General features: G+C 39.9%; 1 protein-coding gene across 1 annotated transcript in view; it reads right to left on the bottom strand.

Moving 5' to 3' along the window:
• LOC306861617 (uncharacterized protein) overlaps positions 1-17,788 on the bottom strand; it is a 21,595-nt gene extending 3,807 nt beyond the window's left edge. Inside the window, exon 1 of the mRNA XM_079403996.1 lies at positions 17,206-17,788. Within this exon, the coding sequence (XP_079260122.1) occupies positions 17,206-17,575 (370 nt within the window). The 5' untranslated portion in view covers positions 17,576-17,788. The remainder of the gene's footprint in view (positions 1-17,205) is intronic.

The following is a 17,788-nucleotide window of genomic DNA, read 5'->3' as shown; positions in this document are numbered from 1 at the left end:
TCAGCCATAATGGATTTACTTTAACTGTGCAATGGTATTTTTGTCCACGCTTGTAGACTTTACAAGTTGTTTGATTGTGAGTGAATGAATGAATGATGCATTTATATAGTGCTTTATTGTGTATTGCTCTACACCCAAAGCGCTTTACAATCATGAGGGGGGGGGGGGGGGGGGGGTGGCACCACCACCACCATTGTGTTTAACGCCATTCTGTGGCCATTTTCACGAAGAGAAATATGACTGAATTATTTCATATTTTTAAAATTTATTTAAAAATAACTGTATTTGGCTTAACTCTGTTAAACTCTCTTCAAAAGAGTTAACTGAATAAATAAAAAATGACCAATAAGTCGAGACCAGCACAATCCAATAAATCATGCTTAAAACCCTCTGGGGTCTGAGGTCATTTTGGGGCCCTTGAGATGTGTTGACATGCCCTGATATTTGTGCTTATTTCAGCTTCTTAAATCATACCATTGACCAACATGTAATTTTTTTTTGTATTCAGCACAAACTGTGCTACAATATTATGTGACCAAGATGGATGTACATGTCTGCATTTCTTAGAAAAAAAAATATTATGCGTGGTTAGTAAGTTTGGGGGAAAAAAAATGTAGCTGAAATAAGGCCATAAAAGCCACACTAAATCGTCCTGAATAAGACTTTTGAGTAATCAGTCTTGTAGGCTGGAATATTTACTTCACAATTATGTGAAAATCATTCTGCTTATTCATTCACAGAAAACAATATATTGATTTAAATTTTTTAAGGCATGTTTTGTGATTGAAAGCCAATATGCGAGGGAGTGGTAATGGTCTTGAATATGGTCTTCACATGTCGGTTTTCCTTTCAGTTCTGTTTTGACCTTATTTGGTAGTTCCTGTTCTGATTTAGTTAATTAGTCATTATCATTTAGTCCTGTCACCTGTGTTTGATTATTTAGTTTGCTCCTTTGTTTCCTGTTTCTTTATAAGCATTCAGTTTTGTCCCCATCCTGGTCGGAACTTAAGTTAGCAATGGTGTATAGTGTGTTGATGCTGATAAATGTACCTTTTTGTTATTCGTCGTTGTGGGCGCCTTTACTACAACCACCAACCGTGACAGAAGATCCGACCTACTACCGAAGACGAGATCACCGCTCGTAATGATTGAGCTTGTTCCCGTCGTTTGCGGGGGTTCACGCCGCCATTCGCAGCTCGCCCCTGCCCGTTGTGCGTGGGATGTTGGGCTGCCTGTCGTGGCTTATCCAGGTCTGCAGTTTTGGGGAAAACGGGTCGCCATTCGCCCAAACCCACAGCCAAGGAGGGATTTGTTCCGCCCGTGGCGAAGTGGATGCCGCCGTCCAAGGCGAAGAATGTTCCACCCGTGGTGAGGAGGAAACCGCCGCGGCGATGAACGTTGCACCGTACGCGACGGTGATGATTCTGCCGCCCACGCATAGGAGGATTCCACTCAGAACAGGGGGCTATTGGATGAGGCTCTTCCCCCGGAGTTCTCGGCTCCCGTACTCTCTCCAGTGTCTGCTTCTTGCCAGTGCCTTCCAGTGCCTACTCCACGTAAGCGCCCTCCAGTGCCAGCTCCTCGTCAGTGCCCACCAATTCCTGCACCTCGCAAGAGGGTCCCGTCCAGCCCACCTGAGTTCCCGCTGGTCCCGTCCAGCCCACCTTCGTCTCCGCTGGTCTCGTCCAGCCCACCTTCGTCTCCGCTGGTCCCGTCCAGCTCTCCTTCGTCTCCGCCCAGCAAGAGCACCCTCAAGAATCCGCGCTTTCAGAGCGCCCCTGAGTATCTAGTTCTCAAGCCACGGCCAGGAGTGCCGATCCCGAATCCCGAGAATCCAGTTCTCTGACCACGGCCAGGAGTGCCGTTCCCGACCCTCACGCGTCCGAGCTGCAAGAGCGCCCGCTTCTCTGGAGCGCCCCCTCCTCCTGAGCGTCCCAGAGAGCCCGCTCCTCCAGAACTTCCCCATGAGCCTGCTCCTCCAGTGAGACCCCTAGAGGGGAACATTCCCAAAAACAATTTTTTTTGGGGGGGGGGGGGGGGCATATAGTCTCTGCCTGTGTGGCCAGGCCAAGGCCACGGAGCCCCCTGATCCACCTGGGGCTCTCAAAAAAATAAACCTGCCATGGCAGTCTAAGCTCCCCGATCCGCCATGGCCTTCCAAGCTCCCTGACCCGCCATGGCGTCCCGAATCTCCAGTCCCGCCATGGCCTCCCGAGTCTCCAGTCCTGCCATGGCCTCCCAAGGCCCCTGATCCGCCCTGGAGGCTTCCCTGGTCTCCTCCCTGTCCTGGTCCTACGCCAGGGTCCAGGGTGCCCGCCCCCCTCCCCGATGTTACTGTTACGGTGTGGGACGCACCTACCGGGAGGGGGGCGATATCTGTCACATGTCGGTTTTCCTTTCAGTTCTGTTTTGACCTTATTTGGTAGTTCCTGTTCTGATTTAGTTAATTAGTCATTATCATTTAGTCCTGTCACCTGTGTTTGATTAATTATCTAGTTTGCTCCTTTGTTTCCTGTTTCTTTATAAGCATTCAGTTTTGTCCCCATCCTGGTCGGATCTTAAGTTTAGCAATGGTGTATAGTGTGTTGATGCTAATAAATGTACCTTTTTGTTATTCGTCGTTGTGGGCGCCTTTACTACAACCACCAACCGTGACACTGAGACAAAGGGCCCTCCCCTAAAGCTGCTAATGGCCCATCAGTGTGACTGTGACTGAGGCAGGTAAAACAGAGAGTGTGAGGAGACTGAAAAAATGGGGTTTTTAAATTATTTTTATTTTATTTACAACACAGTATAATCAAAACATACATAATGAAGGTCAAAGACACATTATTGTGCACACTGATCTAACCACAGAGATGTGAACAGACTTTGAGTCATTTCTGCAACAGATTCTGATCAACAAGTGAAACAAGTACCTGACATTTACTTATTTCCATGGATTCAAGAAGAAGAAAAAAAAAACAATCAGTAGTCAAGGATCTTGTTTTACCATAGAATATCAGTGTAGTTGAACATCAAGATGTTTTCCTCTGAGATCGCTGCACCAACATCAGAAGAAAGTCATCAGGATTCATCTGTGGTTCAGGTACCTGATCCAAAAAAATACAAACATTTGTGAGCATAGACTCATGTATGCTTTGTACTATCATACACAAAAAAGACATTTACTATCTGAGAAACGAATTGTTATTGTTTAGCATGCTATTAAATCTATTTGTGAACATTAAACATTCTTCTAAACATTCTTAGATGCTAGCATTCATCATGTTGCCGTTTGGGAAAAACCCAACTAAACGCGTTCAAGTTTGTCACAATAACACACTAACTAATGCAAAAAACAAGAATTACTTACTCATCATATCGATCGATGTCTTCTGGATGAACTGTTGCTGTCATTCTGAGGTAAATCCAGCCTTTACTCAGCGCGTCTTCTTCCAGAAACAAACAGTACCCGGATGAACAGAGTGCAGTGTTTCCCCTATAAATTTTTCCAGCAGCGGTGCTGTTACGTGCCGGAGGTTGTTACCAAGCCGCTCGCGGGGGGTCTGAGGGCATGCACCCCCGGAAGATTTTTTTTTAAATAACCCCTTAAACCATGACTTCTGGCAAGTTTTGTGGATAGAAATGCACATTTTGAGACATAAAAACTTGAGATACCATCAACAGAAGGCATGATTATTGCCTTGAACTGGTCACAAACAAGATTAGGACAGGATTATTCATGTTTTTCTTTTGTGTTAATTTTCAGCTGTAAGGTAGAAATAGATAGTGGAAAAATGAAACGGCACAACCCAGAAAAAGATTATTTACAATTTATTGAAAATTTTACCCTAATGGCAAGGGCCATACCCAATCTGTGAGCACTTAATTTTTCTGGGCTTTTCATAGAAGATTCATATCATGTAGGGTGTCATATCAGGTGAGTTCTTATTGATCGGCTGTTGGGTTATTTTTTTTGTGAAAAAAGGTATGTAACAGGTATCTGCATGAAGAGATTTCAGGGTGCCTGGAGCTGTAGGTATACAGAAATCACGTCAATATGTCTTAATGAATGAATAATGGATCTGATTAAAATCACCCTATTCAGTGTGGAAAAGTCACGCTCACAGTTCACACTGGAGATTGGTATGCCACAGGATTTCACCCATCTGAAAAATGAATGGTATTTTCAATACCAGTGAAAATTCACGGTTTTCGGTACCAATTTCGCAGTTCGCTTTCTCCTTTCCACAAGCGCTTGCTCGCTCTCCCGTGGCATCTGTCGTTGCTATGAAACCATGAACAGAGGAGCGCAAAACGAGAGTGCCGCGTCGCTTTCCGCGCACCCACATTTGAAATATTTGCTTACGAACATGAATGTGAACGGCCCCTTATGGCAACGTGACATTAGCCTAATCAAAAATAATTTCCATTTGTGGCTCTTTCCTCCTTTCTTGTCAACAAGTGGATTCAGAGCCATCGCATTAGCAGCGCCGCCGGTCGCCATGTTTGTGTTTTTAGGTATGTAAGTGAATGACGTGAATGTCGTGATATTACTGATCATGTGAAGATTTTTCAGCGCTGCTTAATACATTGTAGGGGAAACACTGGAGTGTCGTGACTGTTTGTTTATGTTGGACGTCGCCAAGCGCGTGTGGATCACGTGGTGATTAATATGTGAACACGAGGGGGTGGGATCTCATTAGAAATAATGAGGTAGACTGGACAGACTGAACATAGTGTCGGTTTTATATGGATTACTTCATCACAGAACATTTGTTTTCGATAGCACTTACTTCATTTGGAAGCGGACACTTCAGGCTTTCTATAGAGATAACTCATGTCTGTGTGTCGAGTATTCACTGAGTTACACTTCATTTTAGTGACGCGTTACTATAAACAGATCACGGAGATGGAGAAGACAGAGAGCGCATCCTGTTGGTTTTCTTTTTTTTCCCAAAACCACAAAGTTTTGTTGTAATCGTGAGTGTACTCAAAAAAAAGTAGACACTTAACAGTTTCGATTGATGTATAATACTTATTTTTAGTGTCTTTTGCACTGATCTTAAAAAAAACGAGTTGGTATCGCCGGCGATACAGCCGTCCCCAGAGGGTTAACGAATAAAGGCATTCAGGAAAAAAAGAACGTGTTGGAGGAATCCCTAGTATTAAAAACTTGTGTGTCATCCTGGAATGACCAATTCTACAGCAGATATAAACAATCTGGTCCCATCGGTTGGAATTTTATTAATTTTTTTTTAACATTGGGACTAATTTCATGGAGTTAATTCATTGTATATACAGTTGAAACCAGATATTTACATACACTTCAGAAAAAAAAAACCATTAAATCAGAGTAAACTTTTTCTGTTTTATATCAATAAATATTAATTTTTTTTGCATTTGTTAAATGTCAGAATCGAGCGAGGGATCATTTTATATATTTTTTTTATCACTTTCATCAATGTCAGAAGTATATCCCACTCTGCTTGCCATTTGTTATTAAAGCTGCAGTCCGTAAGTTTTGCCTTTTTGTTGCCATCTCTGTTTGAAACCCAGGAATTGCAAGCTGCTTGCAGAATTATCTTGCGTGTGTGGGGTTGTTATTATTGTTATATTTTATTCTCAAATTATAAATGTTAACATCAGCATTGCGTGACTAGGAGTATAGAGTGTATTAGCATGTAGATTTAAATTTCTGTACAGTCTTGTCATACTATTCGAATTTCATATTCAATAAGAGCAATGTCTCATTCCCTCATTTCGGGGAACCAAGGTTATGTGAGTAACCGAGAACATTCCCCTTCAATTCGGTCACTCTACATTGCTTATGGGAAAGTATAAAATCCCACCGTGTCACAGCGATGGAGCCTGGCTTGACTAAGTACGCCAAGTTTCCGTCAATACAGGGTCAGTACAGGGTCGAAACCACTGATACACATCTCAGATTATAGCTCGCACTGACAGCACATGCGAGGCAAGCGACGACACATCTAGGTTATAAAACATCACGAAATTGCTGGGTGACGACCAGCCTGCTGCCGTACAAATGTCCTGAATAAACATACCATTTGCCCAGGGCCAGGATGACGTGAGTCCGTGGGCTGAGGAGGCCCGAACCCCTATAGGACATTCCGCGCCCTTAGAGCTGTAAGCCAAAGCAATTTGTGTTATGACCTGCGCTTTAAATGGAGTCGAAAGCACTTTAGACACGCATCCTTTTCTAGGCTTCAAGGTGAGTCTGCAATCACCTGGCTCAAATTCAATACACAAATCATCAATCGAAAGCGCATGCAGGTCTCCAACTCGCTTAATAGAGGCCAGCGCGAGCAAGTTCGCTAATTGTATGGGCTCGAACGGGGGTCCCGTGAGAGCGTAAGCGCCAAGTCCCATGTGGGTAGAGTAGAAGAGCGAGGAGGGTTCAGCCTTCTTGCTCCTTTTAAAAATCATATGATCAGTTCATTTCTGCCGATCGGGTGATTTTCGACGTGTGTGTGAAAGGCTGTTATAGCAGCCACATACACTTTCAATGTGGATGGCATACAACCACTATCAAATGGCTCTTGGAGGAAGGCAAGAATTATCGGTATTGGGCAGTTGATTGGGTTTTCACCCCGCAATATGCACCAACTTGAAAAAAAGAGGAAAAGGAATCTGTTTTGTTAAAGTACTTGCGTACTTTCGGCCAGCTGTGAGCTAGTGCATCCACTCCCAGGGTAGAGTGTGTCAGTGAATAAAACAGCGGGCAGTGAGTGTTCTCCACTGATGCAAAGAGATCCACCTCCGCTCTGCCGAATACACTCCAAATCATTTTGACTGTCAGAAGGTGTAATCTCCACTCCCCGTGGATTACCCCGCCCCTCGACAGTAAATCCGCACCGTAGTACAGGCGGCCGGGGACATGTACTGCCCGGATAGAGAGGAGGTGTCGATCTGCCCACAGGAGGTGGTCTCTCGCCAGCTGCAGCAGTGGTCGTGAGTTCACACCGCCTTGGTGATTCATAACTGCTACAACTGTCATGCTGTCCATCCTGATGAGAACGTGAAGCATGTCTGGGAGAAAGCACTCGAGTGCTAGGTGTACAGCACAGAGCTTCAGACAGTTTATGTCTTCTCAGTTTCTTCATATTGCGCCAAGGGGTCAGCGTTTGCAAACAGTCGCACGTCACTTTGATGCGCAAGGTGCCTGTGACATACTCAACAACAAAAATACTTCTCAACAATTTGTTAGTGTCGATGTTGTAGACTAATCAGTTCAGCCCTATCGTGTACAGATGTCCAAACTGTCCCTGTTCACACAGATGACAGGGTACCCGCGGGGTCTTAAAAGCATTGAAAGAGTCTTAAATTTGATAATCTCAAATTAAGGCCTTAATAGCCTTGAATTTGGTATACAAAGTCTTGGATTTCGTTACAAAGGTCTTTTTTTCCTCTCCTAGGATTAAGTTCATACCGTAACAAAATTAACTGGTACTAATGTAGGCTAATTATAAATTCATTATTTATAATTATAAAATTGAGTGCACCTCACGCTCCACGTCACAGCAGAAAGCTGCGAAAGCGTACGCACCCGTTACTATGCAGGGCTCGCAAAATCGCTAGCCCGACGTACCGGGGCTATTGCGTTTTCCAGTCGGGCTACCAAAATGTATCACTGCCCTGCCCGACAGGCTACCTTAAATACAGGACTCCCACGCAATGTTCTCTCTAAGATGAGCGCACGCGCGACCGCGCTCTTCTTCCACCGCGGCCGCGTGTTTGATTGAATGCCGCCAGTAAAATGGAAAGGATAGCAATGCTCAGGCAAACCGCTATAGAGCTGATGTCACGACAGAGTTAGAACTGGTTTCACAGAAAGAGCACGATGTGCACCAAATGAGTCGCTGTAGAAACTGAATACTTCAATGGTTGCTCAACACGAGAGACTCCACAAACACTATAGAAGAATTCATATGTTCACTTTTTTATATTTAACTTACAGATCTCAGCTTAAGTTTTGCTTCAGTTTGTATTCTATTCTATTCTATCAGTTTAAATAGTTTGTTTTGATCATATATTATGTTAGGCTTGTATTACAGACTCAAAAACAAGGTCAATTATTTATCAGGTGTTTGACTTTGAGTCTCTTGCTCATCAAAGCTGTATTCATTTCAAAAATACAGATAAAACAGTGATATAGTGAAATATTATTGCAATTTCTAATATTGGTTTCCTATTTTAATACCTATACTTTAAAATAGCATTTATTCCTGTGATCAAAGCTGAATTTTCAGCATCATTCCTCCAGTCTTCAGTGTCCCATGATCCTTCAGAAATCATAATAATATGCTGATACTTGTGCTGCTTCATATTTATATGGAACCTGTGTTTCTTTTTTGTTTGATTATTTGATTAATAAAAAGTTTAAAAGAACAGCATTTATTCAAAATAGAAATTTTCTAACAATAGAAGTCTTTACTATCAATTGTATCCATTTAACACATCCTTGCTGAATAAAGTTTAACTTTCTTTAAACCTTTTTTAAAGTATCTTTAAAAAAGAAAGAAAAATTTCTGACCCCCAAATTTGGTATGGTTTATATTGTAACACAAAATCTCTATTTTGGCTAAACACTGTTCTTTTTAACTTTTTATTTAAAAAAAATATCACAGGTCCCAAAAAATACAGTATAAAAAAAAGAAAAAAAAAAGCAGTACAACTGTTTCCAACATTGATTAAAAATCAGCATATTAGAATTATTTCTAAAGGATCATGTGAGTCTGAAAATACTGCTTTGCTTCACAGGAATTAATTACATTTTAAAGTATGTTAAAATAGAAAATAATTTTAAATTGCAATAATATTTCACAATATTATATAATGGGATATTTCATATTCGGTAATATTATATAAAATGGGAAAGTGTCGGTTTAATCCGCTGTGACCCAAGGAATCCGAATTACGTTTGGGTCAAGCCTGTGCCAGGAAATAACCGCGAGGCCTATTGCAACCAAGAGCTGCGAAGGCTGTAGTCTTCAACACCAAGTTCAAATTTATTTGTTTATTACAAATCAAATGTTGCATATGTATTAAATATAACTGATAATTTAAATAAAATGTTTTGTCTAGACTACTTGTACATAATTATTTTCTAGGGTTCGAAATTTATACAGATTTGACATTTTCCCCTCATACTTCTGTCGGAATGGGTACGAAGTTGGCATTGAATTTCATTTGAAATGGTATTAAAAAGGTCTTAAAAAGCCTTGAATTTCATTTGGAGGATCCTGGGGGTACCCTGGATGAAAACAACTAAAAACACTGCATTATGCTGACAGGCCAGATGGCGATGTCACCTTGTAAAGAAACACTACACATCTATAGGTTGAACGTAATACAAATGCGCATGATGTTACTGCTGTCTACAGGGAATCTGCAGGTATCAGCACTTCAAAATAAATTATTTAAAGGGGTCATGACCTGCATTTATTATTATTATTTTATAATGTTCTTACATAGTGTTCAATTCAGAAGCTAAAATGATTTTACAAAAACATATATTTTTTGTTGAAAAGTGTTAATTATACCGTTATATTTCAATCTACTCCCATCACATGAAAGGATTGAGATTGTAGGTAGAGTGTCAATGGTCCATTTGAGAGATAGGTGATGGTAATTAAGGCTGATCGATTAATTGCATTTACGACTTGAAGATCAATCGATATATGGCAAAGTACGGCAAGAGAAAGCATAAGGAGACGTCGGCTCTCTCATAGCTCTCTGTAGGTCCTCTGACATACAACGATCGATCTAAGCAGCACTGCTTCATGTTGAACACATCTAAGTAGGGCTGGGTATCGTTCAAAATTTTCGATACCGATACCTTGAGCTCGATACCGGTTCCTGAACGATACTTTTTTCGATACCAGTTTTATGAAATCAGTTTTAATAAGATTACATTATCTCAAAAAACTATTTTTTAATGTTGATATTTATACAGACTCAAAGCCTCATCTCCTGAGCCACTGCACAAAGGAACTAAATATATCCAACACAATAAATAAATAAATAATTTTAATAAAGTTCAAATAGTTTTCAGTTTACACATCTGTTAGGCTACGTTTACATTAGTGCGTGTTCATTTTAAAACACATCATCACTTCTAGGTTGTTAAAGACTTCAAGAAATTTTAAATCTTCATCCACTTTCATAAGTGGGTGTTTTATTTTCTTTCACCATATATTTTATTATTAAATTCTGGTGTAGTATGTCTAATTATTTGAATGCATAAAAACAACTTAGTTTATTTAAATTTATTCTTAAAATAGCCTTATGAAATGTTTTATTTTTCCTCAGAAATTCTGTGTTCTGTATCTGGTTTTCAAATGAAGACAAAACATTAATTTCTCTTTAAATTATTGAAAACCAAAGTTTATTTATTTTGGCAAACAAAGGGGGGTTGCTATTAAAATTAAAACATGGAATAACTGTTGTGTGATCATTACTAAAAAAAAAAAAAAAAAAAGTTTTAATTTTAATAGTAGCAGTGCTGTCTGCTGAACAATATTAATATATTTCTGCAGCAGTCTTCCAAGTTAAACCGAACTTTTATTTTGACGGGTTGTCTGGAATACCTTTACAGTTCTGTCTGTATATGATATGACGCTAGTTTTACTCGAATCAAACGGTAAAATTCTCATGAAGTGACTCTCAGAGCAGGTCTGGAGATGTTGTTCATGTGTTTATGTCCTCATTTAGAGAGACGGCAGACGCTGAAATGACCGCGAGCGTCACGCGAGCTTCAGTCTGTGTATAATAAACAAACAGTGAGATTTAAAGAGCAGACTGCTCCGTGCGCTTTCGAATCGCTCTCGCGGAGGTCAAACACTGATCTATCAGCGCCGCTTCTAGTCAAACACACCTAGTGCTGCAGGATTATTGGCTCACTGACGGTGATGAGATTAACCCCTTAGGTATCGAAATTTGGTACCGAACAACAAGACGTTTTTCGATACTCGGTAGTATCGAGGCAATTCGGTCGGTGCCTACAAAGTATCGAACTCGATACCCAGCCCTACATCTAAGCAGTCTTCAGAGGAAGCATCGAGTTGGCACGCTACAGTGCTGCCAAGTCCACGGGTTTCCTCCAAAAATGTGATATTTAGCCCCTGAAATGCAAATCTTACCAGGGGAACCCCTTCAAAAAATGTGTATTTTACCCCCCGGAATTTGATTTTTACCATTGGACACCCCTCAAAACACGATTGTGTTAGTTTTGAGTAGCAATTGGCCAGGTTTTGTTGGCACGGTACATGTGGAAATGTTTGAAAGTAGGCTACTTCAAAATGGCACATGGAAATTATTCAAGTAGTAACAGTGTTACGGTGCATTTCATTACTGAAGACTTCGACCTTAAGATAATATAGGCTACAGGTGCATCTCAGAAAATTAGAATATGGTGAAAGTTAATTTTTTCTTGTAACTTATTTCAAAAAGTGAAACTTTCATATATTTTAGATTCATTCAATTTAATGTAAAACAAATAAAAAGTTTTTTTTGTTTTAATTTTGATGATTAGAGCTTACAGATAATGAAAGACACACCGCAAGCTTGAGAATACTGTCAAGAAAAGCCCATTCAAACACTTGGGAGAGCTTCACAAGGAGTGGACTGAAGCTTGAGTATTAATATAGTATAAAATATTTAGACAAATAAGAATGATGTAGCCCACATCTCTTGAGCATGCTCGAGCTGAACACGCAAAATCTTGCTCTCTGCATGAATGCAATGCAGATAGTGACACAAGTTTGTTTGAAACACATAAGTTTAAATAAGATAATATTAACAATGAACATTATATGACATTTAAAATAGTTTTGGCGATTTTTCCTTCAGTCCGCCTGTGCATTTCTGACCCAAACAGCAAAGCAGTCTAAATCTCTGCGATGTTCTCGTTAAATATGCAATTTCTGAGATATTACAATGAATTCGTTTCTAAAATGTTATGATATGGAAAGCCTGAAACAGATCACAGCAGTATAGCCATACACAGGCTTTCAGTCATCAGCAACGTGGTAAACATGCGTGCCTGTATGCATATGATTTATTATGAAGCGTCCGTAACGCATTATTATGGTTGATAAGAGCAATTAATGGAGATCAGCTGTTGATCATAATTAGCATGGCCATAAGTTGGCTTTGTACAGAAAGTTTCAAGTTAATTGCATTAATAATTACCATATGAAATGAACTTAATCTTTAAAACATTACGGACGTGACACAGCGCTGAAGCGTCCTGACGTCATAAATCTAGCCCTTATAAATCCAAAAATCATCGCCGTTTAGACCAAGTGAGTGTATACTTACTGTTGACATAAATTTAAAAATGGACAGTCTTTGATATCTCATTTCAAAATGAAAATGTATTTTTACTATAGGTGCACCCCTCATATGTGGTGGATAAACAGCGATTTCCTTCAAATTTATATTAAAGCACGTTAATGCAGTAAAATACAGACCTAAACGCACAACTTAAACAGGGTTTTGTTCTTTTGGTAAAAACTTCATTTTTTTCATGGTAAGGTTGACATTTGCATGGAATTATTCATATGTTATTATAATTGTTATATATTATTCTCTCTTTTATTTGCATTTTACCTCTGCTCTAGCTTGTTTCCTTCTAATAAACCTGGATCTGCAAACTAAATATTGTTGGCTCAGTCACAGATTGCTTGTTTTGTTGATTCTTCAGTGGGGATGGCCTGCTGCACCCTGCAGAGTTGGAGTGAACTGACTGTCAGACAGTGGCGTACCGTGGGGTTTCAGTCAGGGCCTTCGGTAAGCAACTGTAAACTACACATCTCTGTTACAGCTAACACAGCCATATAATGCACATATTATGCCGCACATATACACTATGCACATTCACATCACTCTAAAACGACGACGTGACCAAAGCAGCAAAACTGTTCAAATGCTGGACATCCACAGACTACACCACAGTATTATCAACGCACCACGTACACCTTGTGGTTTTTATTTAGTGTTTATTAATCGATCTTCAGTTTAACGCAACGATATCGATTCGGGAAATCCCTGAATCGATTCTTAATGCGCGTGCTTCACGTAAGAGGATATGAATATTCACCTCTCGTCCTGAAGGTGTCACCATCTTTCGAATTGCTCCACTAAAAAACAACAATAAAAAAAAAAAAACAGAGGATCATCATGGCAGAAGGTCACGGCGGCCAATTGAAGCCAGCCCCGGCGAAATTAAAGTCTGAGGTATGGAAGTATTTCATGTTCAAAGGCAGTGACGGTAAAGATGAGCACGAAAAAACTACCGTCGTTTGCAAGTTGTGCCCGCAAGAGCTAAGATTCTGCAACAACACAACAAACCTACGAAACCACCTGTCCAGACGACACGCTGACAAGCTGTTTGGTTTTTCTGATTCTGGGCAGCAACGGCTAGATGTTGCGTTTGCTTGCAAACTACAGTCAGATTCACCTCGCGCTAAAAAAATAACAGAGGCCATTGCCATGCTGATTTGCAAGGATTTACGCCCCTACAATATCGTTGAGAACGAGGGTTTTCAAAATCTTATTAAAGTAGGAGAGTTTCAGTTACCAGGATTTATATCAAAATATGGATCCCATGTCTGCAAAACTAACATTTTAAATGAAATATTGATAGCTAATCGAAATCGAATCGAAACCATAATAAGAATCGAATCGCAGAATTGGTCACAATACCCAGCCCTAGTGTTTATGTAATCTAACACTTGTCTTGTTTTATGAACTGCTGTCATATGGACATTATTTTGTTGCCAGAAGATGGTCTTCCCACGAGTATCAGTCACTTCTGGCTGATTAAAGGATGTTTTTAAATTGTAACCTTGAAACATGCATCTTCTGTAAACCTACTTTGAAATGATAACTATTGTGAAAAGTGTTATACTTTTACGTCATTTAACCATGTTTTACTATCAGGGCTCCAAACTGCGACTAAAATGGTCGCATTTGCGACCAAAAATATTGATTTGCGAGTGAAGTTTTTGCTGAGGTCACCACTGGCGACTATATATATAATTTGCATGAAAGGACTTTTTTCCCGATTGTTTTGCGCTCACATCTTTTGTTATGTTCACGTATTAAACTTACATAAGAAGATGCGCATCAAAGTTTTACTGGAAAAGAGTTTCAAACAGTCCTCGTCTCTGCCGCACACAGTCTGCTGAACGCAGTGAGAGAGACCTGAAAGGGCCTGTTTACACCTGCTCACTTCATGCATTTTCTCTGATCGGATATCTATATGATTTGTTAAAACGTTTCCCCATTTACACTTGGCCACATAAATGTGTTTTCGCAAAACGGATATAAATCCGTTCTTCAATTCCCGCTTCATATGCAAATATAACGGAGTTCACGTCAATGAAAGCAATGGATAATTTTATTAATTATCAGCTAATTTCAATATCAGAGACCGCAACAAGAGTGCGCGCGGCATCAGCACTGGAAAGGCTGGTCTCGCTACTTTTAATGAAGAAGATTGTATGTTGAGCGTCTGCGACTTACTTTCAGGTTCATTCAGTTTGCGCGTCGCTTGCTGAAGAAATACTCCGCTACTCATCCGCGGTGATGCTTGTTGCATTGCGCTGTCATATCTGACTATAACATGCCATAGCCTATAAAACGCTCTCACACGTCTATTATTTTAATATTATGGGAGGAGTAAAATTACCATATGTGGTTTCAACAACCAGATGCATTTACACTTGTCCGGTTTCGCCCAGACCACCTCCTGAAGTGGTTTGAGCGATTGGATTTATATCCGTCTCGAATGCGTTTCGGACAGCATTTACACCTGGTCTTTTCAGGATCAGATTAGGGCTGGGCGATAAAACGATAACGATATGTATCGCGATAGACACGTGAACGATATCAATAAAAATGTGTTCGATAAAACGTTCGATATTTTTTATTCTTCGTCGGAAGAAAACAAAGGCTGCGAAGCAAGTTTGGTTGCATTAACAAAGGCACTCGCTCTCTGGTAACCTAGCAACGTAGGGAGTGACACGCTAACAGCCAATCACGTAACAGTATCATGTTTGGTTGCGCCATATCGTTGTCTCGTGTCTAAGTGCGCACACGCGGCTGAGAGTGCACGTCTGCAGCCAGACCCTATTGGCTGGTCTGCTGGATTCCTCTTCATAAGCAGAAAATGAGTGCCGCAGCGAGCGAGGAAATTGTAAATAAAAGAGAAAGTCAGCTCGCCAGTATGGCAGTTTTTGGATATTATAAGTCTGACCGTAGTCAGACCAAATGTCGTCTGCAAATTATGCAAGACCGTCGTCCCCGCCAAGACTGGTAATACCACGAACTTGATGTACCACCTTAAAAAAATATCAATAATTATCGATATCGACCGATATGAAACACTGATATCGTGATACAGTTTTCAGCCATATCGCCCAGCCCTAGATCAGATAGCTATCCGATCAGGAAAAAATGCATGAAGTGACCAGGTGTAAACAGCCCCAAAGTGCAAGTGCAGAAAAGCTGTGTCTATTTCGTGCACAACTTGAACAAACTTCAACAGGTAAAGCTGTCAGCTCTGTGGATAGCTACTGGCAATATCGTCAACAATTCTCATTTATAATCATTACTAATATGGCTTCTTCTTATCGAGATCTTAGTCTATGTGTTCTGTTAATGCATGGACTTCCTGTTATTTGTGTGTTGAGCGTCTGCGACTTACTTTCAGGTTCATTCAGTTTGCGCGTCGCTTGCTGAAGAAATACTCCGCTACTCATCCGCGGTGATGCTTGTTGCATTGCGCTGTCATATCTGACTATAACATGCCATATAGGCTATAAAACGATCTCACACGTCTATTACTTTAATATTATGGGAGGAGTAAAATTACCATATGTGGTTTCAACAACCAGATGCATTTACACTTGTCCGGTCGATCTTCTTATCCAGATCTTATGCTGTGTTCTGTTAATGCATGGACTTCCTGTTGATTCAACTCCTCCTATAAAATTGCATTTTACTAATGAAGAAAAACAGACTGAATGTGTGAAAGACGTGACAACATTTATAGGATGCACTGCCAAGTGATGCTTATGGTCCAGGATATTGGTACAGATTCTGTGTAACGAACAATTCTTTGTGACTGTATATTTCAAGTTGTAAAAGACATTTAATTCACACTTTAAGTGAACCTTAGTCCCCCGGTCGACCTGATCATCTACAAGATGGATTAAAATGCTGATAAAGCCTAGAAAAGATAAGACATAAACACATGACAAAATGATTGAAATGTTAAAATAGGGGGGAAAAATAAAATGATAATAATAAAATAAACCACTTTTATTCTGTGGCACCTAAAAAAATAATTTGGCGCCAAAGTTTTTCTTTTATAGGAGCCAATGGCTCCTTACTCTATTTTTTTGTCTGGAGCCCTGTACTATAGTAAAACTGTACCAAGCATGATTGTAGTAACTATGGGTTTTTTTCTTTCCAAACCATGGTTTTGATGCTATATTCTACTATAGTAATACTTCAGTAAATCTGTGGTAACCATGACTTAGTAACCGTAGTTTTTTAAATCATGGTAAATGTTGTAACTATGGTTTTACTGCAATTGCTGTAGTACTGGTTATTTTTGTAGTTACTATGGTTTTACTGCAGCAGTCATTGTTAAACCATGGTGATTGTAGTAAAACTGATTGATTTTGTTTTTTACTATGGTTTTATTGCAAATGCTGTAGTAAAATTATGGTTAATTTTCAAAAAACTACAAATAATTATGAATTATCCACTTTTGATCAAAGCATCTGGTAAATGTATTTGTACATGTAATATGGATTAAAATAAAAATATTAATAAAGTTGCAGCTGTTCTTGAGAGTGGTGTGCATTGTTTTATTATAAACCAGATGTTGTGGTCTGTAACGATGAGCTAAACGCCGGTGAACCCCGGTATTTACAGCTGCATTGTCGCAACATCGGCCGGAGGGCATATCCTATCAGATATATAATTTTTTTTCCCATTTTGCATTTACTTGTACTTTTACTTTCAGTACTTAGCGACGTATTCCCGATTAGTTCAGCAAAAATAAAGTCAAAGAGTACTCCTCAGTGTCGAATGCATTTCTAGTAGAAACAGGATCTTGAGTCTAAAGCTTTAGCTTAAGTACCACAAACAGTCATTAAAGATTAATTAAGAATAAACACCAACCTTCTGGTTCCTCATGTTTTATTCTCAAAGTTTCTGGTTCCTCGTGTTTTATTTCCAAAGTCTCTGGTTCCTCGTGTTTTATTCTCCAGGTTTCTAGTTCCTTGTGTTTTATTCTCAAAGTTTCTGGTTCCTCGTGTTTTATTCTCCAGGTTTCTGGTTCCTCGTGTTTTATTCTCCAGGTTTCTGGTTCCTCGTGTTTTATTCTCAAAGTTTCTGGTTCCTCGTGTTTTATTTCCAAAGTTTCTGGTTCCTCGTGTTTTATTTTCAAAGTTTCTGGTTCCTCGTGTTTTATTCTCCATGTTTCTGGTTCCTCGTGTTTGGGTTCTGGTTTAATCTTGTTCTCCTCTCTCTCTTCTTGAACAAACACCATCTTCTCAGCAGATCTGTTTCAGACGATACTCCTCCAGATATTCTTGCTTCAACACTTAGTCATGACTCGGAGGATGAGAATATTACAGAGATTTACTGACCTGATTCAAAACTGTATTTCTCTATTAACAGAAACTACCTTTCTAGCAGTTTGTTTTAAGGCAGCATCGCAACAAAACAACAGAAAGCGCGGTGAAACTGATCTTCTTCCTCC

The sequence above is a fragment of the Barbus barbus genome (genome assembly GCF_936440315.1).
Source record: "Barbus barbus genome assembly, chromosome: 42".
Lineage (NCBI taxonomy): Eukaryota > Metazoa > Chordata > Actinopteri > Cypriniformes > Cyprinidae > Barbus > Barbus barbus.
This window is presented reverse-complemented; position numbering and strand designations above follow the sequence as displayed.